Source organism: Chaetodon auriga, chromosome 1, assembly GCF_051107435.1.
Source record: "Chaetodon auriga isolate fChaAug3 chromosome 1, fChaAug3.hap1, whole genome shotgun sequence".
In the NCBI taxonomy this organism is placed as follows: domain Eukaryota; kingdom Metazoa; phylum Chordata; class Actinopteri; order Chaetodontiformes; family Chaetodontidae; genus Chaetodon; species Chaetodon auriga.
The window spans coordinates 32800001-32826341 of NC_135074.1; the positions used below are offsets into that span (position 1 = coordinate 32800001).

General features: G+C 49.4%; 2 protein-coding genes across 17 annotated transcripts in view; both read left to right on the forward strand.

Moving 5' to 3' along the window:
* kifc3 (kinesin family member C3) overlaps nt 1-26206 on the forward strand; it is a 26409-nt gene extending 203 nt beyond the window's left edge. Inside the window, exons 1-24 of one of the 11 annotated variants that reach the window (XM_076735771.1) lie at nt 1-1204; nt 9190-9310; nt 11047-11189; nt 11717-11752; nt 12019-12151; nt 12380-12468; nt 12939-13004; nt 13140-13289; nt 13570-13851; nt 13964-14137; nt 14609-14695; nt 17209-17356; nt 17455-17585; nt 17754-17865; nt 18235-18416; nt 18610-18714; nt 18822-18952; nt 19513-19636; nt 19979-20108; nt 20578-20807; nt 21108-21254; nt 21607-21736; nt 23617-23663; nt 25284-26206. The exon at nt 1-1204 is cut by the window's left edge and continues 203 nt beyond it. In XM_076735771.1, coding sequence (XP_076591886.1) covers nt 920-1204; nt 9190-9310; nt 11047-11189; nt 11717-11752; nt 12019-12151; nt 12380-12468; nt 12939-13004; nt 13140-13289; nt 13570-13851; nt 13964-14137; nt 14609-14695; nt 17209-17356; nt 17455-17585; nt 17754-17865; nt 18235-18416; nt 18610-18714; nt 18822-18952; nt 19513-19636; nt 19979-20108; nt 20578-20807; nt 21108-21254; nt 21607-21736; nt 23617-23663; nt 25284-25292 — 3192 coding nt within the window. In that variant the 5' untranslated portion in view covers nt 1-919 and the 3' untranslated portion in view covers nt 25293-26206. Of the gene's footprint in view, nt 1205-3723; nt 3918-7601; nt 7866-7911; nt 7933-9189; nt 9311-11046; nt 11190-11716; nt 11753-12018; nt 12152-12379; nt 12469-12938; nt 13005-13139; nt 13290-13569; nt 13852-13963; nt 14138-14608; nt 14696-17208; nt 17357-17454; nt 17586-17753; nt 17866-18234; nt 18417-18609; nt 18715-18821; nt 18953-19512; nt 19637-19978; nt 20109-20577; nt 20808-21107; nt 21255-21606; nt 21737-23616; nt 23664-25283 lie in introns of those variants that run through there. The other 10 variants (XM_076735837.1, XM_076735828.1, XM_076735846.1 and 7 more) reach the window with 10 other exon arrangements.
* Nucleotides 3940-5595, forward strand: LOC143323790 (uncharacterized). 6 transcript variants are annotated; one of them, XM_076735876.1, is made up of 2 exons: nt 3940-4850; nt 4881-5595. In XM_076735876.1, exons 1-2 carry the CDS (start codon nt 4227-4229, stop codon nt 5181-5183), a joined length of 927 nt encoding a protein of 308 aa, XP_076591991.1. In that variant the 5' UTR covers nt 3940-4226; the 3' UTR covers nt 5184-5595. The 6 variants fall into 6 exon arrangements, with proteins under 6 accessions (XP_076591991.1, XP_076592018.1, XP_076592008.1 ...); XM_076735903.1 differs by having other exon boundaries at nt 3941-4712; nt 4761-5592; XM_076735893.1 differs by having other exon boundaries at nt 3941-4706; nt 4749-5592.
* Nucleotides 26207-26341: the final 135 nt, after the last annotated feature.

Below are 26341 nucleotides of genomic sequence, written 5' to 3' on the forward strand. Positions count from 1 at the left end.
TCAGACCATCCTGCTGCTCGTCCAATCAGAACGCAAACTGGACTAACGCAGTGACGAACCAGCCGGTGGAAAGAGACGAGACGCCGACAGCCGTGAAGGAAAAGTTATCGGACTCCACGGAGGATTCCCGTCGCTCTGGATAACAAACGTCAGAAAGTTTGCAGCATGTTTTCTTTGCATTTCTTTAGTGATGTAGAAATATGAAAGGTTGCTCTGTTTTGTCTTGATGAATTCTCTTTTCACACCGAACGTCATTGTTTTGTCGTCATTAGATTTAAGTTTCCTCCAGTGTGCAGCTGATTAGAAGCTGCACAGATTCTCTTTGTCAGTGAAATGTTCAGACTTTGATTGAAAAGTCTGAACGTGTTTGTGAACTTTGGTGTGGACGTGCGTCACTGCAGCAGCTGAGGCTCGGACCGTCGAGCTGACACGAAGCAGAGCGCCGCAGGTCCACGGCGTCTCGAGTTACGCTGAGAAACTGAAGCTGCTGGCTCTGGTTACCTGTCCCATATCTGTGGACGTGACAGCAGCGGCAGGGAGGACGGGACAAGGTTCACAGGTTTTTATCAGCTCGGCGGAGGTGTGATGGTGACTGTGACGGGGCGGGATTCAGGACAGAGGTGAAACAGGTGAGACACAAAAGCAAAGTGCCAGAGAGGCAGCGGATTAAACAAACAGCAGCAGGATTAAAGCGTCTGGTGAGCGTCGTTCAGCAGGAGGAAGATATCTGAGTCCTGTTTGTCTCAGCTGAATCTCAGACTTTCAGGATGTAAACGAGACACCTGCGACACCTCACCTGGACCGGCTTGAGCTCGACCACACCTGCTTGGATTCACATACAATGAAGCTAAACATCCACCTAAAGCAGCCTTCAGTCTGAGCGGTTTTATCCAGGTGAGCTGTCCCTGGGCGGTGGGTCATGTACGTCCTGTGCACGCTGGCCGTCCTGACCCTCCACAACCTCTTCAAGAGCTGGACCAACAAGGCCGTGGAGTCTAGCCGGAGCTCGGAGGCCGCGGAGCAGGAAGGACGTGTGCAGGATGGAGGCGCCCCCGAGGTCTGGGGAGCGCCCCGGCCTCGGGGGTGTGAGGATGATCTGCTGAAGAGTGTGGGCCCCCGAGGGCCGAGGAGCTGCAGAGCTGAAGGGAGGCGGAGGCGAAGAGGCGGCGTACGCAACCTCCCCAACAACACGAAGCGAGTTCAGGTGAGGAGCTGGAGTTCAGTTCAGGTGGAAGAATTTCAACTTCAGATCTGATGGTTTCACAAAAAATCTCAAAGGATTTGAGGTACTTGGATATTTACTTTGCTCACAAATATTGTTTGTTTATTTGAGAGTTTTTATTCCAGGTTACGTTGCACATTTAGATTTTACAAACAAAACTAATGATCAGCTGATTATATGTGATGGACTCTGAGAACCATCAGATCATCAGACTCTTCACTTAACGTGAACAATAAACTCGATCACACCTTCAGACATGACACTAAACTGAAAACATTAAACTTCATGAGAACTTGAGACATTTTATGCCGCTCTCTGATTGGCCGGTAGCTATCTGTTGAAATGATCTGTCCACCTCAAACGTCATTAAGGTCAACAATTAAACCACCGCTCATAGCAACAGTGAGTCAAAGCCAGTCCAAACACACCTTAAAACAGTGAGAAGAGACGCGATCATCTGAGTCACTGCAGAAACTTCAGCTGACGTTTGGTGTCGTCTGAGCTCAGTTTTCACTTTTCACTTCAGTTTCTGTGCCTGGAAATAAAAATGATTCTTGTTGATGAGCTGATCAGCATCAGGATGGAGGTTGGAGCAGCACAGGTGACGGAGCACCAGCAGAGTGTGGTGAATGATTTCACGGTGTCACTGAACGCAGTGAATACAGTGAACGCAGTGAATGCAGTGAACATAGTGAATATAGTGAATGCAGTGAACATAGCGAATATAGTGAATGCAGTGAATATAGTGAATGCAGCGAACGCAGTGAATGCAGTGAACATAGTGAATATAGTGAATGCAGTGAACATAGTGAATGCAGTGAACATAGTGAATGCAGTGAACATAGTGAATATAGTGGACGCAGTGAATATAGTGAATGCAGTGAACATAGTGAATGCAGTGAATATAGCGAATATAGTGAATGCAGTGAATATAGTGAATGCAGTGAATGCAGTGAACATAGCGAATATAGTGAATGCAGTGAACATAGTGAATGCAGCGAACGCAGTGAATGCAGTGAACATAGTGAATATAGTGGACGCAGTGAATATAGTGAATGCAGTGAACATAGTGAATATAGTGAATGCAGCGAACGCAGTGAATGCAGTGAACATAGTGAATATAGTGAATGCAGTGAACATAGCGAATATAGTGAATGCAGTGAATATAGTGAATGCAGTGAATATAGTGAATGCAGTGAACATAGTGAACATAGTGAATGCAGTGAACATAGTGAATATAGTGGACGCAGTGAACATAATGAGTATAGTGAATGCAGTGAATGCAGGCCAGTTAAGTTTCATGGAGACAGGATAAGACCAGCTGTGAGCTTTCCATCTGTTCTTATTGTCTCTTCTGACATCCGTTCGCTGTGACTGAACTCTGAACTCAGCAGAGTCTTTTTTTCTTCTGTCTTCATGAATCCAAACGTGTTCAGCTGGTTGACGTCGTCTTCGCGTCCTGTCAGGACTTATTTTGTAGCGCTAAAGGTCGTTCTGGTCCTGTTGGACTGTAAAATGTCTTCACTCGAGTCTTTGACGAAGCTTCAGGCCTTTGAGGAAACACTTCTGTACGTGAGTCCTGAACGTAGACAGAGACGCTGATGGACTTGTCCTCGCTGCACCTGAGCTGCTCCTCATTGGACGCTCAGACTCACCTGAAGCTCACACAGATGTTGGTGTATCATGGTGCTGATGGTGCGTTCACAGACCGCTGGTTAATGTCGGTACGTTCCAGTTCAGTCTGATGTTTGTGCGTCTCGGCGTGACGCTTCGTGCCATCAGCAGAGGAATGTGGAGCGTGTGATCACGATGACTGAAATCCTGTTACATGTGAACAGTGGCAGTCAGATGAGACTTATGCAACCACAGATTCATCTTCATCATCTGATGATGATGTTAATCTGCCCGTTGAGCTCAGGATGCTCTGACACGGACTCTGTGGGGTGTTATCAGGTGTTTCCAGGTTCATTCTTGAAAATGCTGTTTTCATCATCTTTCCGCAGATTAAACAGAGAATTATTCTTCATCCATGTTTCAGGGCACGTTGCTCTTCAGCTTTCTCTCCTCTGGCTTTCTTTATTTTGGGCTTTTTGTCCCTCAGGGCTGTGCGTAAACACAGGAAGTGAGTTTGTTGTTTCTGCACCGTCAGCAGTATTTTACCTCCTTTGGACTCATTAAAAGTATTTAATGTCTGAAACATCTAAAAATCTAAATTTAGATTCGATCAAATTCAAAGTCGATCAACAGAGAAAATCCATCAGATAACCTGCAAAGTCATTTTCTGATCAGCTGCAGCTCGACGCTCTGCTGGAGGTCGAGTAATGTTTTCTTTCCTTTGATGCACTCACTCACACACACACACACACACACACACACACACACAGGGCCATTGAATGTTCCAGCGGGGGGAGGAGCAGCTCCTCACGCTTCAGTTGACGCTGAAATATTTATCCATCGGGGGGGGGGGGGAGGAGCTAGAGGAGGTGTGATGCTGCTGTGCTGTTGCTAGGGGAACAGAGAGGGAAGAAGCTCTGTGTGTGTGTGTGTGTGTGTGCGTGTGTGTGTGTGTGTGTGTGTGTGTGGAGGGGGTCTGCGGGTGGGGTTGACTCTGATCCTGCTGCTGTGTGTCGGTGTGGAGCTGCAGCGAGGTGGAGGATGCAGCGATGATGTGGACGGCGAGGCCGCAGGGAGGGAGGTAAGAACCGAGCGTAGGGACACAAAGAGGACGAGATGGAGGACGGAGGACGGAGGACGGAGGACGGGAGGGAAACGGACATGTTGAGTAGAGACGAGGGTAATCCGGTGAGATGGAGGTCTGGCTGTAACCTGATGCAGTTTCCTCCGCTGACCTGAATACGTGTCGCGCATGGCGCGTTCAGAGGACGACAGCCTGAAGCTCCGGCTCAGTTTGATTCCCTCCTCTGCGTCTCCTCTCTCCTCCTGATAATCCGCCTTTTGTCTGCCAACGTTTTCGCTCTCGTCTGCTTCCCTTCGACCTCCTGTGATGAGCAGCGTGTTCATTCTGGGTTCGCTGAAGAACATTTGTTCTGCTGTCATCACGTTAAAGATGTGCTGCATGTTCGCCGTCCACCTGGTCCAAGCAGAGCAGAGACGTGCACGTCCAACACGGGGGCAGGTACAGGGCCAGATACTGGTGCAGGTGCAGATACTGGGCCAGATACTGGTGCAGGTGCAGATACTGGTGCTGGTGCAGATACTGGGCCAGATACTGGTGCAGGTGCAGATACTGGGGCAGATACTGGGCCAGATACTGGTGCAGGTGCAGATACTGGGCCAGATGCTGGTGCAGGTGCAGATACTGGGCCAGATACTGGTGCAGGTGCAGATACTGGGCCAGATACTGGGCCAGATACTGGTGCAGGTGCAGATACTGGGCCAGATGCTGGTGCAGGTGCAGATACTGATGCTGGTGCAGATACTGGGCCAGATACTGGTGCAGGTGCAGATACTGGGGCAGATACTGGTGCTGGTGCAGATACTGGGCCAGATGCTGGTGCTGGTGCAGATACTGGGGCAGATACTGGTGCAGGTGCAGATACTGGGCCAGATACTGGTGCAGGTGCAGATACTGGGCCAGATACTGGTGCTGGTGCAGATACTGGTGCTGGTGCAGATACTGGGCCAGATACTGGGGCAGGTGCAGATACTGGGCCAGATACTGGGGCAGGTGCAGATACTGGGGCAGGTACTGGTGCAGGTGCAGATACTGGTGCTGGTGCAGATACTGGGGCAGATACTGGGGCAGGTGCAGATACTGGGGCAGGTACTGGTGCTGGTGCAGATACTGGGGCAAGTTCAGGTACTGGTTCAGGTGCTGGTACAGTTACAGGTGCAGACGTGGGACAAAAAAAAAAGCACACAAAGAAAAGCGAGACGGTGTCTGGACACTGAAATTTGTAAGTTCCAGAATGGGGAGGTGTTCATCAGGCAGCTCAGGTAACTGATCTCACTCCCTCCTCTTGTCAGCAGGTGTAGGTGAGCCGTACTCAGGTATTTGTAGCTGCACCAGGCGTCATAGTTTTTTGAAAGTGGGACACTTTTATTGACCTGGTTCAGGTCCTCCGCAGACTGGAGTCCACAGGACTGGAGCTGAAGATCAGGGCGTGGATCAACGTGTCGATTGACGCCTCGATGATATTTGAACGAAGCAGCACCTGTGGATGAGAGCCAATCAGCTGCTGGCTTTATTCTCTCTGCTGAGGTGTCTTTGAGCAAGACGCAGAACCCCCGACTGTCCCCTCGTGTGTGTGTGTGTGTGTGTGTGTGTGTGTGTGTGTGAGTGTGAGTGGATAGGGTTTGACTGTGAGCACATGGAGACTGAAAGAAAACAGGAAGAGATGATTTGACCCAATTTAGAGGAGGAGGAGGGGGAGGAGGGGGAGGAGGGGCAGTCCCTCTGTAGGCGTAAACTCAGCTGAAGAGGATGTGCTGCAGATTTCATGATTTATTGTTATCAGTGTTGTAATATTGGACTGGATATTTTTGTAATATAACACAGTTTCAGTGTTTTTCCTCAAAATTAATGACTTCAGTTTGCAGCTTTAAACTGCTGCAGCTGAATAAAATGACCGTTCAGAACATGATGATTAATAATCATCTATCAATAATCATTTGTAGGGAAGCGTCCAGTCAGCTAACAGGGCCGCTAGCTGCACGGCTAACTCTGCGAACGAGCTAACAGCAGCTAGCAGCAACAGCCACAGACAGCTACAGCAAAGAGCAGCGCTTAGCGGCTGCTCAGGTGTTGTGCTGCCCCCTGTTGGTCTGGAGTGACCTTCCACAGGTGACCTTTGACACGTGACCTGTTTTTACTCACTGAACCTTTTTAAAGAACAAGCAGAAAAACATCTGATTTCTGTTTACGGACAGAAAACAAACAGTCTGTTTCTTCTTACTGCTAATTAGCAAATGTCAGTCGAGCTCCAGCGATGCATTGATTAGTTGTCAGCTATGAAATTGATCAGCAGCATCAGCATCAATTAATCGGCTTTACTAAGTTCTGAAGAGAAAAAGAAGTCAAACGTCTCTGGTTCCAGCTTCTTGAGCGTGAATGTTTTCTCCTTAATGACAGTAAACTGAACGTGGACAAACAAAGCGTTTGAAGACGTCGTCTCAGGCTTTGAGAAACGCTGATGGACACTTGTCACCACCGGGAGGCGTCCTGGTCTCCTGTCTGCAGAGTGTCACGTCTTACCTGCGAACAGCAGCGAGCTGTGGTGAATCCTCCCGCAGGCTGATCCAGAGTCAGCGTCGAGGTGTTCGCAGGCAGTTTCAGGCGACTCTGTTGGACCCTGAAGGTGTCAGACGGCAGCAGATGGCTCTGTGCTGCGTTCACTGCCAGGAAACAGTCAGCCGCTGGATGGAAAAACCACGTCATTCCACGTGTTCATCATTTACTGCAGGAGGCAAAAAAAAAGTGCACAGACAGTCAATTCAGACTCTGTGTGTGTGTGTGTGTGTGGGGGGGGGGGGGGTGAAAGGTGAGAAATGTGTCAGCAGCTGTCAACATTAATAACACTTCCACACACTGTGTGTGTTTACTCCATCTTTAAAGCTCTAATCTGTAAGACCAATGTGTCAACTCTGTGTGTGTGTGTGTGTGTGTGTGTGTGTGACTGTGTGTGTATTATATAATCTTACTATGATTAGAGTCTGTGAAAGGCTGTTATACGTGAACATTACTTCCTGTTTGTGGGTCACAGTGAAACGTTGTGGTCCTGATCGGCCAGCAGCCTCCGGGGCTGAAAACTCAAACGCTGCAGTTCCTCAAACGGCCACTTGAGGCTCCTTCTGGAGGCGAGTCCGTCCCCATAGACCTCCATGTCTAAAGTTTTATGACCATCTCTTTGAGTGACAGCTGGCCGTGAGGTTTCGGCGTCCAGGCCTCAGCCAGCTCCACCCACGCCCGCCTCTTAGCTGGAGGTTGGTGGAGTCAGACGCTGCCAAGATGGAGACAGCTGGAGCCGCAGGTTTGGCTTTCAGGACTTGTCGCTATGGCAGCAGTTCCAGATCAGTTGTAAAGCGCTTCAGATGACCTGAACATCCAGACTGTGTCGTCCTCCATGAGGAGCGCAGCCGTGTTCACCGCAGCATCGATGACGTTGCGGTCTGTGGAGGCTGAGCCGTACTGGACGGCATCAGATGGTGCAGGTGTACCTAATAAAGCGGCCGGTGAGCAGGTGGCGCTCACATACTGAAGAGTGAGAGTTGAGTCATTCATGAAGTTGTCTGATAGTAAACGGGACTGAACCTGCGTCGCTGCGCTCAGGTCAGGGTTCCAGAGGCCATCTGCTCCGAGGATTAACAGATTACTTCTGCAGTGAGTCCCTCCTGACCTGCAGCCTCTCTGTGGGCTGGTCTCAGGTCAGGTGTGCGTAATCCACAGACTGTAGGTGGGTTAACTGACTCCGGGTCAGCGTGCGCAGCAGGTTATCTCAGCTCGGCAGAAGGTCACTGGCTCTGAGCGGCCGGCCGACTGGGACCAGTAGAGAGGACTGGGGGGATGTGAGCGTGCAGCGGCAGCATGCTGGGCTGGGTGGGAACTCTGATCAACAAGAGCTGTCTGGACAGGAAGAGCTGCGTCCGCCCGTCCGAGCGGAGACCTCGCTGCGGACATGGACGGGTAAGAACGGACGCTCTGAAAGAGGCTTCAGCTTAGAGGCTGGCCTCTGATTGGTGGGATCCCACAGGTGAGACAGGTTAGGAGACCGTAGCCGATCAGGACTAGACCAGAGGAGTCGGGAGAGGTGAGCTGATCTCAGCACAGTTGTTTTAAAAGCACCAGTTTGACCTGAGCGACGTGTTTTCTGTCCGCTGGTGTGACACAAACATGAGTCATGCAGAGATTCATGATTCAGTTATTTTAGGTTTCTGTGTTTGTGTTTCATTTTCTGAATAACCGTGGAAACGGCCAGCGCGATGCCTTCAGGTGTAGTCGTACAGATGGGTTCTACTTTGACACCGCGGTGCTCTGAGCTAAAAGCTAACAACAAGCTAAGCAAGCTAACATGCTCTCGAGAATAATGCCGACATGCTGATGTTTAGCACGTTTACCTTGTCCATTATCTTAGCTTAGCATGTTGGCATGCTAACATTAGCTGAGGTCCAGCTGAGGTTGACGCTGGTGGTGAATGTCTTTCCATCACGACCAGACGATGGCGCTGCAGGAAAGTCAGAGGGTCTTCGGTGTTCTTCAGTACTGCAGTGACCCAGTGATGGTTGTCTGTTGTCATGGTTACACTGCAAACAGGGGATGCTAACAGCTAATTCAGCAGACTGCTAATGGAGACAGTGAGACAAATATAGACCAAAGAAACGTCAAAACACGGCAACGTTACACTTCCTGTTTACATCCAGGAAGAATGGGGCCAATAGTATTTGTAAGGGGAGGAGTTGGAGGAGGAGGTGACGGAGTTCTGCGGGGGGGTCAGTGGTCCTGATCTTGACTGTAGGAGGTTCAGAGTCAGACTTTGAGAACCTCTGGCTGTGATGCATTCAGTGCCTTAACATGAAGAAACGTGGAATGTTAATGACGCTCACTGTCTCTCTGTCTGTCTCTCTGTCCATCTGTCTGTCTGTCTGTCTCTCTGCCTGTTTGTCTGTCTGTCTGTCTCTCTGTCCATCTGTCTGTCTGTCTGTCTCTTTCTCTCTCTCTCTGTCCATCTGTCTGTCTGTCTGCCTGTCTCGCTGTCTGTCTCTCTCTCTGTCTCTGTCTGTCTGTCTCTCTCTCTGTCTCTCTGTCTGTCTGTCTCTCTCTCTGTCTCTGTCTGTCTGTCTCTCTCTGTCTCTCTGTCTGTCTGTCTCTCTCTCTGTCCATCTGTCTGTCTGTCTGTCTGTCTGTCTCTCTGTCTCTGTCTCTCTGTCTGTCTGTCTCTCTCTCTGTCTCTGTCTCTCTGTCTGTCTGTCTCTCTCTCTGTCTCTCTGTCTGTCTCTTTGTCTGTCTGCAGCCGGTCCAGCGGTCCAGCGCTCTGCTCAGCCCGGCGGTCATGTTCAGCACAAGAAAGACCTGGGACCTCAGCCACACCCCCTGCCTGCAGGAGCTCTGGAAGAACGACATCTCATTGGACGGTGAGTCAGACGCCTGTTGCAGAGGAGGGGGGACAAAAAAAAAAAAAAAAACAGCAGCGTGGCTACATTTTTGGCATGACAGCAGAGAGTGTGTGTGTGTGTGTGTGTGTGTGTGTGTGTGTAGGGGGAGGTGAGTCATACCTGTCAGTAATGAATGGAGCTCATGGACAGTGAGAGGAAACCTGAGTGTGTGTCAGAGGGAAGGACAGGTGAGCTGAGAGCGTCACGTTTGCTCGATTTGTTGGTGTTTGTTCGTGGTTTGTGTGTCCGTGTGTGTTTTTCTCAGCTGATCGGTTTTCAGCCGGCGTCTCCGGAGACGACGGATCAGGTGAACAACACTGGAGCCTTTGTCGTTTGCTCTCCTTCATGTTTTCAGTCCTTTAAGCTTTGTTCAGCCAGCAGCTGATTGAAGAGTCACTGATGTGAAGTCAGTGTGAAGGGTCTCTGCTGGTTTCTGTCACGCTGAGTTTCTTCTGGACGAAACATTTGAAGACGTTTTACATGAATTTTGTATGAATAGTCTGAGGCTGTCAGCTAACTTAGAAACCCAAAAAATGGACGTGCTGAGGTACAGTTTGAGGTACATGTACTTAACTTAAACAGTAAATGTACTTAGTGACTCTCCACCAGACTCGGTGTGAATGCAGTGATGTTAGCTTCACGGCTAATTACACGTGAACGATGAGCAGGCTGGTCCGACCAGCATCAGGTCACTGACGAGAGCTAATGTGAGCAGGTTTGAAAGACATTTTCATGTTTGTTCATCGATCACATGAAGCTGAAATGTGTCAAATATTTAATGAACCAACACTAGAAATGATTTCAATCAATCACTGATCACAGATCAATAAACGAGAACCTGAGAGGGCTGATGATCAGCCTGGATGAGCGATAGGTATTGATTATTGTTGGTCGAAGTGACGTCTTCACGCCGTTTATTCAGTCTGATAACAGACAGAGAGACAGAGACAGAAGTGTAGAACAGTAGGAGAAACCCACGAAGAAGAAAAGTTTTAGTGCTTAAAGTCATGAATCGGCAGAGTCAACGTCTACTGTGTAATCAGCAAATACAGCACTTCTCCTGTGTGTGTGTGCGCGTGTGTGTGTGTGTGTGTATGTGTGTGTGTGTGTGTGTGCATGTGCGCACGCTAAGTCCTGTTAATGCTCAGATTTTTCTCACAGAGTGCAGATTGTTCTCAGGTTGATAAGATTTTAGGCCTCACAGAAAACATGTGACCACACACACACACACACACACACACACACACACACACACACACACACACACACACACACAGGTTAACGTGTCTGTGGCTGTTATCACCTGTTACCTGCTTGGGCTGGTTTCCGTGGTGTTCAGGTGGAGTCAGTTGGGCTCAATGACGCCTTTCTCCTGAAGAGACTTAGTTTTCTTCGTGCTCATGTTCATCAGGAGGTGGAGCGGAGAAGCTGAACCTTGGACAACACTTATTTCTGTGCAGACCTGCAGGTCTTTGAATGCAGCATGTGGTCTGCAGCCAGCTGCTGCCTCCAGATGCTGCTTTCTTATTGATTATTGAAGCCAAGACCCCAGTCAGGCCAGACTGGGACAGGAAGGCGGACCTGATCCAGGAGTCATGATTGGTTGACTGTGCAGGTGTGACGTGTTCAGTTGTTCGCTGGCTGCAGAAACACAGACACACTGAGACGACCCTTTGAGACGAGGCTCTGCTGTTTGTCCCTCTCTGTCTCCGTAGCGAGCTCAGTGGACTTCCTGATGAGTGATGGTGAAGACGACGGCTCCTTCCTGTCTCTGCCCACTGCCGCCTTCTCACAGCGCCCCTCTCTGACTGCAGAGCTGACCGAAACAAGCGTACCCAGCCAGCAGCTGCTCATCCAGGTGAGACACACACACACACACACACACACACACACACACACACACACACAGTGTATTTGCTGACTCACAGCTGACATCAGCTGACACCTCTGGCAGACTTCCTGTCAACCTGCTCATCACGTCTGTGACATCAATGTTGATCTGCTCTGACGTTTCAGTGACTCTGCGCACACACACACACACACACACACACACACGTTCACTTGTGAACAGTGAATGTTTGGTGTGTGCGTGGTCACTGACCTCGCTGTCGTGCCCCCCTAACACGGCTAACGCTAACGTTAGCGGTCACATGGTCATTGTGTGTGTGCTGCTAACATTCAGTCACGTCCTCCGTGAACTGAACACAAAGCTTCTTTATTATTGGCTTAAATGAGCTCAGAGCAGCCGGACGCAGTGATTGGTCAGCAGAAAACACAGGTCATGTCTGTTGCTGTGACTTTTTGTCCGCTCTCATCTCATCTTCTGTCCTCATGTCTCGTCTCACTCTGCTGTCCTCCTCGTGTCCTCGCTGTTCTCCGTCACAGAGGGTCACCTGGTCTTGCTGGTGGAGTCCCGTCAATGTAAAAACCTTCTTCTGCTCCTCGCTGTGTCGTAGTGTCTTGTGCTTTCACTCAGAGCTGCTGGTCTTCCTCCTTTTCCTTCTCGTCTTCATCCTCTGTGTCTGCAGTAGATTCAGATTTCTGCAGCTTCCTGCTCTTAGAAACAGCTGCTCTCAGTTCACATGACCCGAGAGAAGATGCTCATCATCGTGCGTGTGTGTGTGTGTGTGTGTGTGTGTGTGTGTGTGTGTGTGTGTGTCTGCGTGTCCGTCCGTGTGTGTGTTCAGACCCTACAGGACAAAGTGTGTGAGTTTCAGGCTCGTCTTCGCTCTGAAGAAGTCACTCGTCACCTGCTGCTTCAGCAGCTGCAGGAGAAGACGAGTGTGGGTGGAGGTGTTCAGACGTCTTCTCCGCCCAACGGTGAGGACGGAGCTCATCTACGGAGGCTCCGGCTGCACCGCTGCCGCTGCTGCTGCTTTGCTCTGCAGCACCGTTCGTGATCAAACTTTAATGTCTGCACAGATTACATTTATTCTGCTGGTTTGTTTTCTTGGACATGAACAAACCGTCGCTCAGAGCCGTCATGTGCTTGTGCTGTGTTGTATTGTGTGTGTGTGTGTGTGTGTGTGTGTGTGTGTGTGTGTGTAGGTGTGAAGGTGTTGCTGCCAGGTGAACAACCTACAGATCGTCTCAGCTTTCCAGAAGAAGAGCAGCTCATTACTCAGCTGCGCCGACAGGTACGTCTACAGGAAACACGTCACACCTGGATCAGGTTTTCAGTGTCAGCGCGCCTCGAGAGGCCATGAGAGGCTGTGACATCACGGCGTCTCATTTGTTTCCATCCCGTGAACAAACACTCAGTTAAACGTTGAGGGTGTGTAACAGTGTTTCCCTGACGTGAATAGTCACAGGTGAGGCCTCCCCTGTCAGACTGATCTGTGCATGTAGACATCACAGGTGAGGCAGTTTGACTCTGACAGGTTTATTTTACTGATGAATCTGTCGGTCTGATCTGCAGCTTCACTGAGCAGCTGCTGCCGTTCAGGTTTCAGTGAGTGACAGGAAGAAGACTCGTTGATGTTTGTTTGTTTGTTTGTTTGTTTGTTTGTTTTTACAAAAATGGCTTTAAGATTTGAAAATGTGAGGAAAAACATGCACGAAAGAGTTATTTCTAGTTCAGCGTGACCGTAACGTGCTGTCTTTACAGGTGGAGGAGCTGGAGGAGAAGCTGTTGGATCAGACCCAGGAGGTGGAGAGACTTCGCTCTGAACTGGTGAGACCCTGCTGGACCACATTCCAGAGGAACCCTGGGAAAAAACACAGCCTGAAAATAAACACAGAACACCAGTAACAAGCTACCAGTCACTGTGTGTGTGTGTGTGTGTGTGTGTGACCTCCTGTCCTGTAGGGGGCGACAGACCTGGAGAAGCAGCTGGAGCTGCTGGTGGTGGAGAACCAGCGTCTGAAGCAGGAGCTGAAGTCATGCAGGAGCTCAGAGCTTCAGAGCCTCGACGCTGCTGCAGAGACCTGCAGCTGCAGCCACTGCCCTCACGGCCAGGTAGATACACAGCCAGGTAGATACACAGCCAGGTAGATACACGGCCAGGTAGATGCACAGTCAGGTAGATACACAGCCAGGTAGATACTCAGCCAGGTAGATACACAGTCAGGTAGATATTCAGCCAGGTACATGTGGATCTTTGTTAGAAAATAGAAACAGACCTGAGCAGAGAGAGGGGTTTGATGTCCTCGGTGTCTTCACCACCGGCTCACCTGGACACCTCTGGACGTCCAGCCTCAGGTAGAACATAAACCCCACACCTTCATGTGCTCTGCAGGATGTGGAGTCCCTGCGCAGGGAGGTGTCTCGTTGGGAGAGCCAGGCCCGGCAGAGGGAGCGGCGGCTGGCTGAGCTGGAGCGAGAGCTGCTGGACAAAACCTCCAGAGCGGAGAGTCTCCACCGGCAGCTGGACGAGTCCACCCGGCAGCTGGACGACGGCCGGAGGCAGCTGGAGGAGTCGAGGCGGAGGCAGGGGGAGACCGAGCAGAAACTCAACCTCCGCCTGCAGGAGTGCGAGGAGGAGCTCGCCAGGCAGGCCGCCACGCCCCCCAGAGTCAAGGTGAGCGAGAGGCCGCTCAGGTATTCTGACATCATGAGCTGATTTGATAAATGATATTTAGTATCTTCAGTCCGTTGAGAAAGACAAAGGTGACGCAGCTGTCTGTCCTCAGTACGTGACCCACACGGTGGAGGTGGAGTCGGCCGCCTCTCAGAAAGCTCTGGCCGAGCTGCAGACGAAGAACGCCGGCCTGCAGGAGCAGCTGTCTGCGCAGAGGCAGCTGCTGAGGGAGCTCGAGACGCAGCTGCACGAGTCCCAGAGGACCTGCGCTCAGCTCAGGACGCAGGTAACACACAGCGAGGCTACACCTGTCTGCTGCTCACCTGTCTGTACGTCTATCTGCTGCTCCCGGCCAACAAGCTGCTTCATGTGACCAGTGACGGTTCTTTAATCCCTCACAGCGGCCATGTTGATTTCCCATCATGCTCCATAAAACCGTCATTTTTCCAGTGATCTGATTGGTCAGTGTTCAGGCTCTTGGTCCCCTCTGATCCTTTGATCCAGAGCAGCCTAGCTGTGTGGATCCCTCTGCAGGGACCCGTAATGGCGGCTACTTCCTGTTTTGACTTTGTGTTGGACTCTTATGATGGGAAAGATTAAACATACCAGAATCTGCTCAGGTGGGCTGACACACCTGAACAGTGAAGCAGGTACTAAGATGAACATGATGATGATGGTGGATCTTCGTCCGTCAGGTCACTTTAACCCTCTCACCTCTTCAGCTCTTCTTCTTCTCTCTGCATGCGTTCGGCTGCAGCTGCTCGCCGATCGAGGCCGTCTGTGCGGCTTCCTGTCCAAGGCCGTCGGCAGGGGCAACGGCGAGGTGGTTCGCAGGTTGTCCAAGGTTGGCCCCGCCCCCTGCTTTTGTGACATCACTGAGATTGACAGGTCACCTCTGTGCTGAGAGTTCAGGCTCCAAAGCTGCCGAATACGCGACGAACCCTTCAGCTGGGTCAGATCCAGAGTTTGATATGGAAAGGCCTTTTCTGATTGGCTGAGTGTGTGTGTGTGTGTGTGTGTGTGTGTGTGTGTGTGTGTGTGTGTCTGTGTGTGTGTGTGTGTGTGTGTGTGTCTGTGTCTGTGTGTGTGTGTGTGTGTGTGTGTGTGTGTGTGTGTCTGTGTGTGTGTGTGTGTGTATGTGTGTGTGTGTGTGTGTGTGTGTCTGTGTGTGTGTGTGTCTGTGTGTGTCTGTCTGTGTATGTGTGTGTGTGTGTGTGTCTGTGTGTGTCTGTCTGTGTCTGTCTGTGTGTGTGTGTGTGTGTGTGTGTGTATGTGTGTGTGTGTGTCTGTGTCTGTGTGTGTCTGTCTGTGTCTGTGTGTGTGTGTGTGTGTATGTGTGTGTGTGTGTGTGTGTGTGTGTCTGTGTGTGTCTGTCTGTGTCTGTCTGTGTGTGTATGTGTGTGTGTGTGTGTGTGTCTGTGTCTGTGTGTGTGTGTGTCTGTGTGTGTGTGTGTGTGTATGTGTGTCTGTGTGTGTGTGTGTGTGTGTGTGTCTGTGTGTGTGTCTGTGTGTGTCTGTCTGTGTGTGTGTGTGTGTGTGTATGTGTGTGTGTGTGTGTGTGTGTGTGTCTGTCTGTGTCTGTGTGTATCTGTGTCTGTGTGTGTGTGTGTGTGTCTGTCTGTGTGTGTCTGTGTGTGTGTCTGTGTGTGTGTGTATGTGTGTCTGTGTGTGTGTGTCTGTGTGTGTGTGTGTGTGTGTGTGTGTGTGTGTGTGTGTGTCTGTGTGTGTGTCTGTGTGTGTGTGTTTTAAGGTATTTGAGAAGAGTAAAAGTGAATTTGGAAGATTTTACTCTGAACTCTGTTGTAAATAAGTGAAACGAGTTTACGACTGAAATGAAGGAATGTGGTTGAAACTGGTTTTACTGGGACGCTTTGGAGCCTGTCAGACCTGTCAGACCCCCCAGTCTGTTACATGAACCCAGTAAACCTCTCCCAGTGCTCCCCGTTGTATCCTCGACACCGTTAAGGCTGCGTTCACACTATGACCAACATTAGGAGTGAATTCACTGCTGAGATCTGATTTTATTTCATCAGTTTGATCAGTTCACAAAGGCTACTAGCTTAGCCTAGCTTAGCACAAAGACTGGAAGAAGGGGGAAACTGTTAGCCTAGCTGCCAGTCTGTCTGATTTACATGTTGTTAGCTAACCAGCTAGCTGGTACATAGAGCTCAAGTCCACTTCAGCACTTGCTGCAGCACAATGCTAACTAAGCTAGTTTTTGTAGCATTATTGTAGCTTTCACAGTATCTCTGACTGAACTTTCAACAATATGACTGAATGCAGCTTGTAGCAGGCAGGCTAGCTAGTTAGCAAACAAGCTAGCTGTCTTGTTTCCCACCAACATAGCAGACAAGGAAAATGTGGTGCCATGAGCTTCCTGTCACATAACTCATTTAGACTAAATTAAACAAAAAATGGGGAACAGGAAGATGATGAAGTACTGAGTACTGAATTCTGACTTTACAGCGTATAGAAGTGAAGAACTTCAGTGCGACTTCAATGCTAACTGCTGCTAAATGTCTCACAGTAAACAACCTGTCAATCAGCTGCTGGAGAGTGTTTTTCTCTCTTTTGATGGAGCTAAGCTAGCAGTTTCCCCCTGCTTCCAGCCTTTATGCTAAGCTAGGCTAAACACATGCTGGACATGTCTCTGCAGGACACTGATGACAGTTTTCTTTTGTGAATCTGTTGAGACAAACAGAAGCGTCTTGTTTACCTGCAGTGTGAGTGTGGCCTTGCTGTGTTTCAGGCTCCGCCTCCTGAACCTTGTACACCTGTGATCAGATTTACCTGTGTGTTCTTCACTGACACTAGCTGGCTTATTGAAGTAGCTGCTGTGTGTGTGTGTGTGTGTGTGTGTGTGTGTGTGTGTGTGTGTGTGTGTGTGAGATGTTTCAGATTGTTGAGAACCTAAACTGTGAATGTGAATCCAAAGATCTGAGCTAACGTGTTTGTTTCATCTTCTGTCTGAAAGTCTCAGTAATTCAGGATGAGACAGACAGTTTGTCTTTTCTGTCTTCATGTATTCATTCGCACTCTGTTGACATTTATTTAACAGAGAACAGATTCAGAGTGATTATGATCCTTCATCCATCTGTAAAATGGGAAACTAAACAACTCGAAACCGTCTAATTTAACATTTAGAAAGTGACAGGAAGTGTGGTGGCGGCGTGTTCCTCCAGTCAGCTGGTCGAAGTGTCACTCGTGTGTTCTGACTGCACACGTGGATGCAGCTGCAGACGCCGTCAGGAGCTGATGTGGCCTTTTACTTCAGGTCAATGTGACCCTGATTCTGTTTGAATCGCCGTCAGTCCTCTGCCGGCGTGTCAGTGCTGTTGTCTGTCCTCCTGCCTCCAGATCCTGGTCTATGAAGGAGAGATGGAGCGCGCTCAGGGTCAGCTGGAGGCGGAGATGCAGAACCTGGAGGAAGAGAAGAACCGTGTGATCGAGGAGGCGTTCATCAGAGCCGAGAGCGAGATGAAGGCCGTCCACGAGAACCTGGCGGGTCAGAGGCTGCTTCCTGCTTCCTGCTTCCTGTTTCCTGTGCTGTGCCACGCTGTGTTTGGACTCAGCTGAGTGTGTGTTGCTGTCGTGGTGTTTCAGGTGTGCGTATGAACCTGCTGAGCCTGCAGCCGGCGCTCAGGACCCTCACCTGTGACTACAACTGTCTGAAGAGGCAGGTGCAGGACTTCCCCTTCATGCTGGACAAAGCCATCACAGAGGCCAAGCAGGAGGTGAGTGAGCACGCTCAGAAGATGGCCGGTCAGAGGTCGAAGGACAAAGGTCACTCTGCTTCCTGCCGTCCTTTAATATCGCATGTTTTAATACTGTGGACTAGATACGAGGATTTAATGCATTGACGTGTGTGTGTGTGTGTGTGTGTGTGTGTGTGTGTGTGTCAGATCTGTCAGGTGATCAGCGAGGTGAGCAGCACCAATCAGGAGCTGCTGCGTAAATATAAGCGAGAGATGAACCTGAGGAAGAAATGTCACAACGAGCTGGTTCGACTCAAAGGTCTGAAACGCCGAACGACGTCTGAGCTTTTCTGTCCGAGCCCGTTCGCTCACGTCAGCTGTCGATAAAGTTTTCAGGCTGTTCAGCTTTATATGAAAGAACGTGAAGAGCAGGGCAGCATCCAGACACACGCTGAGGCATCATTACTGTCACACTGTGTGAATTACAGACTGCTGAGTGTTTGATGGAAAACAGGGATCAGAGAGTTCTAGAATCCCGAAAGTGAAAAAAGGTCCTCTGAAGCCTCAGAGAGGACGCAGAGGACGTGACCTCAGAGTCCGGACTGAAGCTTCAGTGCAAATATTCAGAGACCAGAAGAAAACCAGAAGCTTCTTGTTGATGAAAAGTTAAGACGTCTCTGTTTCCCAGGTAACATCCGTGTTTTCTGCCGCGTCCGGCCGGTCAGTCAGGAGGAGCAGGACTCCGCCGACGCCAAAACCATGCTGAGCTTCGACTCTGAAGACGACGCCATCCTCTACCTCTCCAACAAGGGCAAAATCATGACGTTTGAGCTGGACAAAGTCTTCTCTCCTCAGGCCACACAGGAAGAGGTGGGTGACTCGCCACGGCGCGACAGGAAGCGCTGACATGTCAAAAACAGAGGCACCTGAGATGTTAGCGTGTTAGCATGTTAAACTGCATCCAGTGAGGATGCGTGACGTGATTTGCTGCCTCCTGCTGGTCGGTGTCAGCATATCAGAGCTCCAGGTAACTCGTCTCGCCTCTCTCTGATTGGTCCACCAGGTGTTTCAGGAGGTCCAGGCTCTGGTCACTTCCTGTATCGACGGCTTTAACGTCTGCATCTTCGCCTACGGACAGACCGGCTCGGGGAAGACTTACACCATGGAGGTGAGACGAGCGTTTGAAGAGGTCTGACGGCCTAAAGATTTAATGTTCGAATAAGCTGTCCTCCGTCACCTGTGTGTGTGGGATTGTGTGTGTGCGTGTGTGTTCAGGGCGTGGCGGACGACCCCGGCATCAACCAGCGAGCCCTCCGCCTGCTGTTCTCTGAGGTGATGGAGAAAGCTCCAGACTGGGACTATAAGATCACCGTCAGCATGGTGGAGATCTACAACGAGACACTGCGGTGAGGAAACACATGCTGTGTGTGTGTGTGTGTGTGTGTGTGTGTGTGTGCGTGCGTGTGTGTGCGTGTGTGTGCGTGTGTGCGTGTGTGTGTGTGTGTGTGAGAGAGAGAGAGAGACGCTGTGAGGGTGGAGGAAGGTGATGTGAACAAGCTTAAATCTGCTTCATCAGGTAAAATTGGACATTTTTTACCACGAGTTAGAAACAGAACCTGTCTGGAATGTCCCTGAACGCACCATACAAACTGTCAGGTCTGTGACAGCAGCAGCGTCTCTCTGGCGCCCCCATCAGGTGAAGGTCGCTCAGACGCTCAGCTCTCTGGCAGAACTCCTGCAGTTATGTAAAGATGGATCATGTGTTCATCCGTCCAGCTGTTGTGTAACAGAACATCTGTTTGATCCTCTGAGGGCTCAACATCTGGACGCTGGACATTTTTTTGGCAGAAAGACCAGAACTCTGAGAAGTTAAATCAGATTAAACTGAGACTATCAGGCAGCGTCCTCTGTGTTTACTGAGCCCTGAGTCCAGTCTGCAGGGTGTAACGTCTGTGCTGTTGATCAGGAACCTGCTGGGGGAGAATCCCACCGACAAGCTGGACATTAAGATGAACCCTGACGGCAGCGGACAGCTCTACGTCCCCGGACTGACCGAGTTCATCGTGCAGAGCCCCGAGGACATCAACAGGGTGAGGACTTCCTGCTGCGCTCGTCCTTTCAGAGTAAAACTCCTGCAGTCAGCTGCTGCTCTCTGAAGTTCAGTCTTAAAACAGACGAAACAAAAACTTCATCAAAGCTGAAACAAAACAAATCAATTAATCGATCATTTCAATCAAACTTTATTTATTTATTTAATCGATTAGTCAGCAGAAAATAAACCAGCACCAATTTTTAGAATCCATTATTTATTTAAGTTTTTCAATGAAAAACATCAAAAGAAAAGTGAGAGCTGCAGAAAGGAAGAAAGAACTGTGTGTGTGTGTGTGTGTGTGTGTGTGTGTGTGTGTGTGTGTGTGTGTACCTGTCCTCAGGTGTTTGAGTTGGGTCACATGAACAGAGCGACAGCCTGCACCAACCTGAACGAACACAGCTCTCGCTCTCACGCTCTGCTCATCATCACCGTGTCTGGATTCAACACGGCGACTGGAAACCGCACGCAAGGTGAGCACGCACGCACGCACGCACGCACGCACGCACGCACGCACGCACGCACGCACGCACGCACGCACGCACACTACACCATTGTGTAATTGATTAACGTGTCAGTACTTTGTCTAATGGCCATATATCTGCAGAACTAACAAGTTTTCCCATCAGCCTCAGCTGGATGTTAGAATGCTAACATGCTAAACTAGAACAGTACTCCTGCTTTAACATGTTAGCATGCTAATGTTAGCATTAAGCTCAAAGCTCCACTGTGTGTATGTGAGTGCTGATGGTGTTCATAGAGAACAGGATCTAGCTCAGACCCTCGTGGCCCCCCCAGTCTCCCTTTAATGACCGCAGCGCAGACCTGGTCCTCACACTGACCTCAGAGCCACGCGCTCAGTAACAAACACGTGAGTTGAACGTGGTTTTGATAACTGGACCCGGTCTGAGTCTGACTGGTCTCTGGTGTGTTTGGCTGCAGGTAAGCTGAACCTGGTGGACCTGGCGGGCTCGGAGAGGATCGCCAAGTCGGGCGCGGAGGGCAGTCGCCTCCGAGAAGCTCAGTGCATCAACAAATCTCTGTCGGCGCTCGGCGATGTCATCAACGCGCTGCGGAGCAAACACTCCCACGTCCCGTTCAGGAACTCCCGCCTCACCTACCTGCTGCAGGACTCTCTGAGCGGGGACAGCAAGACGCTCATGATGGTGCAGGTGAGACCAGGAGCAGGTGTACAGAACTCTGACGTGTTCATTACTGTGCAAACAATGTGATGATGACAGTGACAATGTGTGATGATGATGATGGTGATGATGATGATGATGATGACGACGATGATGATGATGATGATGATTAGGAAAGTGTCTCATTAACAAACTGTGCAGCGTGTCTCAGGTTGCTGTTGAGGCTGACCTGAGACCAGCGGCTGACCTGAAGTCGATCTGTGATCTGGTGATGCTGTGGATGAAGATGATCAGTGCGTCTTGTTTTTATTCCCTCCGTCTCGTCTTCAGGTGTCTCCGCTGCCCGGCAACATGAGCGAGTCGGTCTGCTCGCTGAAGTTCGCTCAGCGCGTTCGCAGCGTCGAGCTGAGCTCCTCGTCCTCCAGGAGACATGAGAACTCGTCCACCTCGTCCTCGCCGACCCACGACAGCGTGGAGGTAAAAGACACAGACGCGTTAAAATGTCACTAAAGAAACTGAGATCACAGCAGAGTCCTGATTGGCTCTCACAGGTGAGACTCAAATGTCTTCTGCTGTCATGTCGTGTCTAAGGTTCATCGTTCATTTACTGCAGCAGTGAACAACTGTTCCATTGCAGAAGTCATTTATGGGATGGGAATGACTGTTCCAGGTATTAGTCAAACCCGGGTGTTCCAGGGAAACGGAGTTATGCTTTATGAACACGAACAACTAAAACTGTAGAACTGAGGAATAAATAAAAGTACGACATTTTGATAGTATCAGTATTTGTGGTGTGTGTAATACATGTTGACCTTTGACCTCTCCTCAGCTGGACTCCCCCCCAGTGACCCCCGTCCCTCTCCCCATCTCTCGGGCCAGCAGCGCCGGCTCCACCCTCTCCTCCGCCTCCAGAACTCCCAGCAGCTCCCGCAGGAGGTCCCAGTCCCAGCTGTCCACAGGTAGAAATACTACACCTGCAGTACAAATACACACAAGTACACGCAGCTGTCCACAGGTGGAAATACTACACCTGCAGTACAAATACACACAAGTACACGCAGCTGTCCACAGGTAGAAATACTACACCTGCAGTACAAATACACACAAGTACACGCAGCTGTCCACAGGTAGAAATACTACACCTGCAGTACAAATACACACAAGTACACGCAGCTGTCCGCAGGTAGAACTACTACACCTGCAGTACAAATACACACAAGTACACGCAGCTGTCCACAGGTGGAAATACTACACCTGCAGTACAAATACACACAAGTACACGCAGCTGTCCACAGGTAGAAATACTACACCTGCAGTACAAATACACACAAGTACACGCAGCTGTCCGCAGGTAGAAATACTACACCTGCAGTACAAATACACACAAGTACACGCAGCTGTCCGCAGGTAGAAATACTACACCTGCAGTACAAATACACACAAGTACACGCAGCTGTCCACAGGTAGAAATACTACACCTGCAGTACAAATACACACAAGTACACGCAGCTGTCCGCAGGTAGAAATACTACACCTGCAGTACAAATACACACAAGTACACGCAGCTGTCCGCAGGTAGAAATACTACACCTGCAGTACAAATACACACAAGTACACGCAGCTGTCCGCAGGTAGAAATACTATACCTGCAGTACAAATACACACAAGTACACGCAGCTGTCCGCAGGTAGAAATACTACACCTGCAGTACAAATACACACAAGTACACGCAGCTGTCCGCAGGTAGAAATACTACACCTGCAGTACAAATACACACAAGTACACGCAGCTGTCCACAGGTAGAAATACTACACCTGCAGTACAAATACACACAAGTACACGCAGCTGTCCACAGGTAGAAATACTACACCTGCAGTACAAATACACACAGCTCAAAGTCAAAGTCAAAGTCAAGTCAAAGTCACTTTTATTTGTCAGTTTCTTCACATGAACTTAACATACAAAGGAATTGAAATTGCGTTTCGCACTTTCCCGGCCTAGACAAGACAACAGGACAAAAAAAAAAAAGAATCCAAACCCTAGGGTAATATTAAATAAAGCTGTATAGCTTAGGGCTTATCCCATAGCTAGTGCTAACGAAATGAGGACGTAACAAGACAAGACTCTGAGTACAGTAGGTGTTCCACATTGTGCATGAGAAGTATTGTACTGTGAGGTAGCTTCTCAGGTTGTAGTCAACAGTGGTAATAAGTGGAGGTTGGTTTTAGTGCAAAGATGTATACATAAACAGTATAAATACACACAAGTATATACATACATAGTATAAATACACACAAGTGTATACATACACAGTATAAATACACACAAGTGTATACATACACAGTATAAATACACACACAGGTGTGTACATACACAGTATAAATACACAGTTTTCCTTTGCTCTCTGTTTTTCTGCTCGTCGTGATGAGTTCAGGGTCAGTTTTAAAATCTGAATCTCTAAGCTTCGGTTCTTTAGGTCACTGGATGTTTTCAGGATCATCAGTTCATCTTTATCTGTCGGGCGTCTCGTAAATTCATTATTAATTGAATCAAACTTTATTTACATGTTTTTATTTGAGAACAGAGACACTCTAACAGCAGCAGAGGAATCAGTGATCGTTTAACAATCATTCAAACTGACTGACTGATTATCAACTAATAACTGATCTAAAAAAGTGAAGGTCTGAAAGAGGAGGCGGGCAGAGGCATGCTGGGAAATGTAGGAAACGAAAGCAGATGAATGAACTCCATCAGAGTCGGTGGAGGAGGATTTTCACCCGCTGTCAGTCTGTCCTGCTTCTTTGTCCTCATTCTGTGGTCTGATTGGTTGGTTTTACAGACAGACAGGTAGACAGAGCCAGCCCATTGGTGGGGGACGGTGGGCAGGTAGGTGGGGGTGTATACTGATTGGTGGATAGCTTGGCATGGAAGCGCTCAGCATGGCATGGTGCCTCCCCCTCCCTCATCCGTCTAACACTCCCCACCTCTAACCACAGAGCTGCACCAGCTTGTGCCTGCGGGCCGTGAGCAGGGCCCACAGAGCCCACCGTGCTGTTTGTGTCGCCTGTTTGAACGCTGGAGTGTCGTCTTATTAAAGACGTGAACGTAAACATACACCACACCTCATCTGTGCCGAGGGAAGGCCAAGTCACAAGGAAAGAGCCGTCTGCTTTCCGTACCAGGACCACGTTAGCCTAGTTTAGCACAGAGACTGACGCTGCTAGCTTAGCTTAGAGTCTGACGCTGCTAGCTTAGCACAGAGATGAAGCTGCTAGTTTAGCACAGAGACTGAAGCTGCTAGCTTAGCACAGAGATGAAGCTGCTAGTTTAGCACAGAGACTGAAGCTGCTAGCTTAGCACAGAGACTGAAGCTGCTAGTTTAGCACAGAGACTGACGCTGCTAGCTTAGCTTAGAGTCTGACGCTGCTAGCTTAGCTTAGAGTCTGACGCTGCTAGCTTAGCACAGAGATGAAGCTGCTAGTTTAGCACAGAGACTGAAGCTGCTAGCTTAGCACAGAGACTGAAGCTGCTAGTTTAGCACAGAGACTGACGCTGCTAGCTTAGCTCCATCCAAACCGAAAAACTCAAGTCTGATTTATGGTGTTAGCTAAACAGCTCGTCAGTGCTCCGTCCTGTTCTGCTACCTTTCTGTTCTCCACCTGTTTAACAAACAAGCCAATCAGAGAGACTTTTTTCTCTTTTGATGGAGCGAGGCTAGCAGTTTCCCCCCGCTTTCAGTCTGTATGCTAAGCTAGGCTAACCCTGTCCTGTCCTGGACTCAGAGATGAAACTGATTCTGATGTTTTTGAGTTTTTTTCAATCAGGAATCTTTTCCTTGTGACTTCAGTGTGTGTGTGTGTGTGTGTGTGTGTGTGTGTTGTGACTGAGCTGGTGTCCCACCCCCCTCCCCCTCCCCGGGCGTCCTGCTGATGAGCTGAGGATTGTGGGATTTGTACCTCCATGTCCACACTGATGAATCTGATCACTCTTCGTGTTTGAGTAGTTTCACAGGATAAAGTTCAACCAATGACTGAGTCAGTCTGAGCTGTCGGTAACCATGGCAACAGCCCTGATGCTTCAGTAAACAGGATGTCAGAATAAAAAGAAAATTTACAGATAAATAATTTACAATAGAAATGGAGGAAATAAAGGTCGTAAAGATTTCAACCGTGAAACGACTGAACTCTAAATTTTAGGCCTTTGAGCCTTTTTGGCCCTCAGTTGTTTCCATACTTGCAGTTTCTGCATGAAAAAGTCCAACATGAACAATAAAAACATCATGTTGACTATTTGAGTTTAGCCTGTTAGCATGTTGCTTATTGGCAGCAAACACAGAACAGCTGAGGCTGGAGGCTAATTGGCTGCTCGTTAGTTTGTTAGAGACCTTTGACCTTTGACCTGAAGGTGGCGCTGGAGTACGTGAAGCTGCTGGTGTGGCTCAGCGGTGTGGACATGGTCTAACGGGGAGGCGGGTCACATGACTGACGGTCTGCTGTCTCTCCTCAGGACGACTGAAGCTGACGGCCTGAGACGAGCGCGGGGTGTCTGCCAGCACCCGAGGCTCCTCCTCCTCCTCCTCCGCCGACCGGATGAAGGAGCAGAGGCTGATGGGAACTTTAGAGACTCGTGGAGACGGCGGCCAAACGTTTGGGTTTCTGTCTTCTTGCTGTGATGATGGCCGTGAGCGAGGGGCCCCTGAAGGCTCCTTGTGTCTGGACTGACCTTTGACCCCTGACCCTGAACCACAGCCTCTGCTCTCCAATCACAGTATTTCTCTCGTTGTTTCTGTTAAGTTGCACTTTAAAGCTCTAGATGGATTGACCCACAGCTCCACGTGGTTGATTAATATATGCAGAATATGATCAGTATTTATGTTGGACTTGCTTTAATCCTTTTTTTTTTGATGCCACATGAACATTTTGCAGAAAATCTTAATTTCTGGGATGAAAATGAAGATTTCTCTCTTTAGATTGTTTGATTCCTCTTCTGTGCTTTTCTAACGAGGCTGTCTTTGCGTCCTCGCGTTCCTCCTTTATCCAATCAGGGTACTCCACTGACGCCGAGTTGTCCAATAAGACGAGAGCAATATGAGGAAGTCCTGTGTGTCCGTGATTGTCGTGTCCTCTTCTCTTCCTGTGGACGTTTGTTTTTCACGCTGAGCTGAAGAAGTTTCGTCTTCCTCTGAACAAAAAGACGCTCAGATCTTAAATGTCCTCAACTGTCTCTCCTCGGCGCGCTCCTGCTGCCGTCCGGTCACCTCTGGGGAGGCCGCCGGTGACCTTTGACCTCGGGCAGAACACGCCTGTAGCCGCTAAGCGGGACGAGTCGCTGGTCGTAGTTGTAGCTGCTGTCTGCTTGCTTTGTCTCTGCTGTAGATTTTTAAAGTTTCTTTTTTATTCTCTTTTTAATAAACACGAAACAAACATGAAGCTCTGGTGTCCATGTTGATCAATATGTTTGATAACTGATCAATAACATCACGTTTAAAGCTCCACAGTGGTTTAATGACATCTAGTGGTGAAGCTGCAGATAGCAACCATTTGAATGGCAGTCTCTGAAAGTTG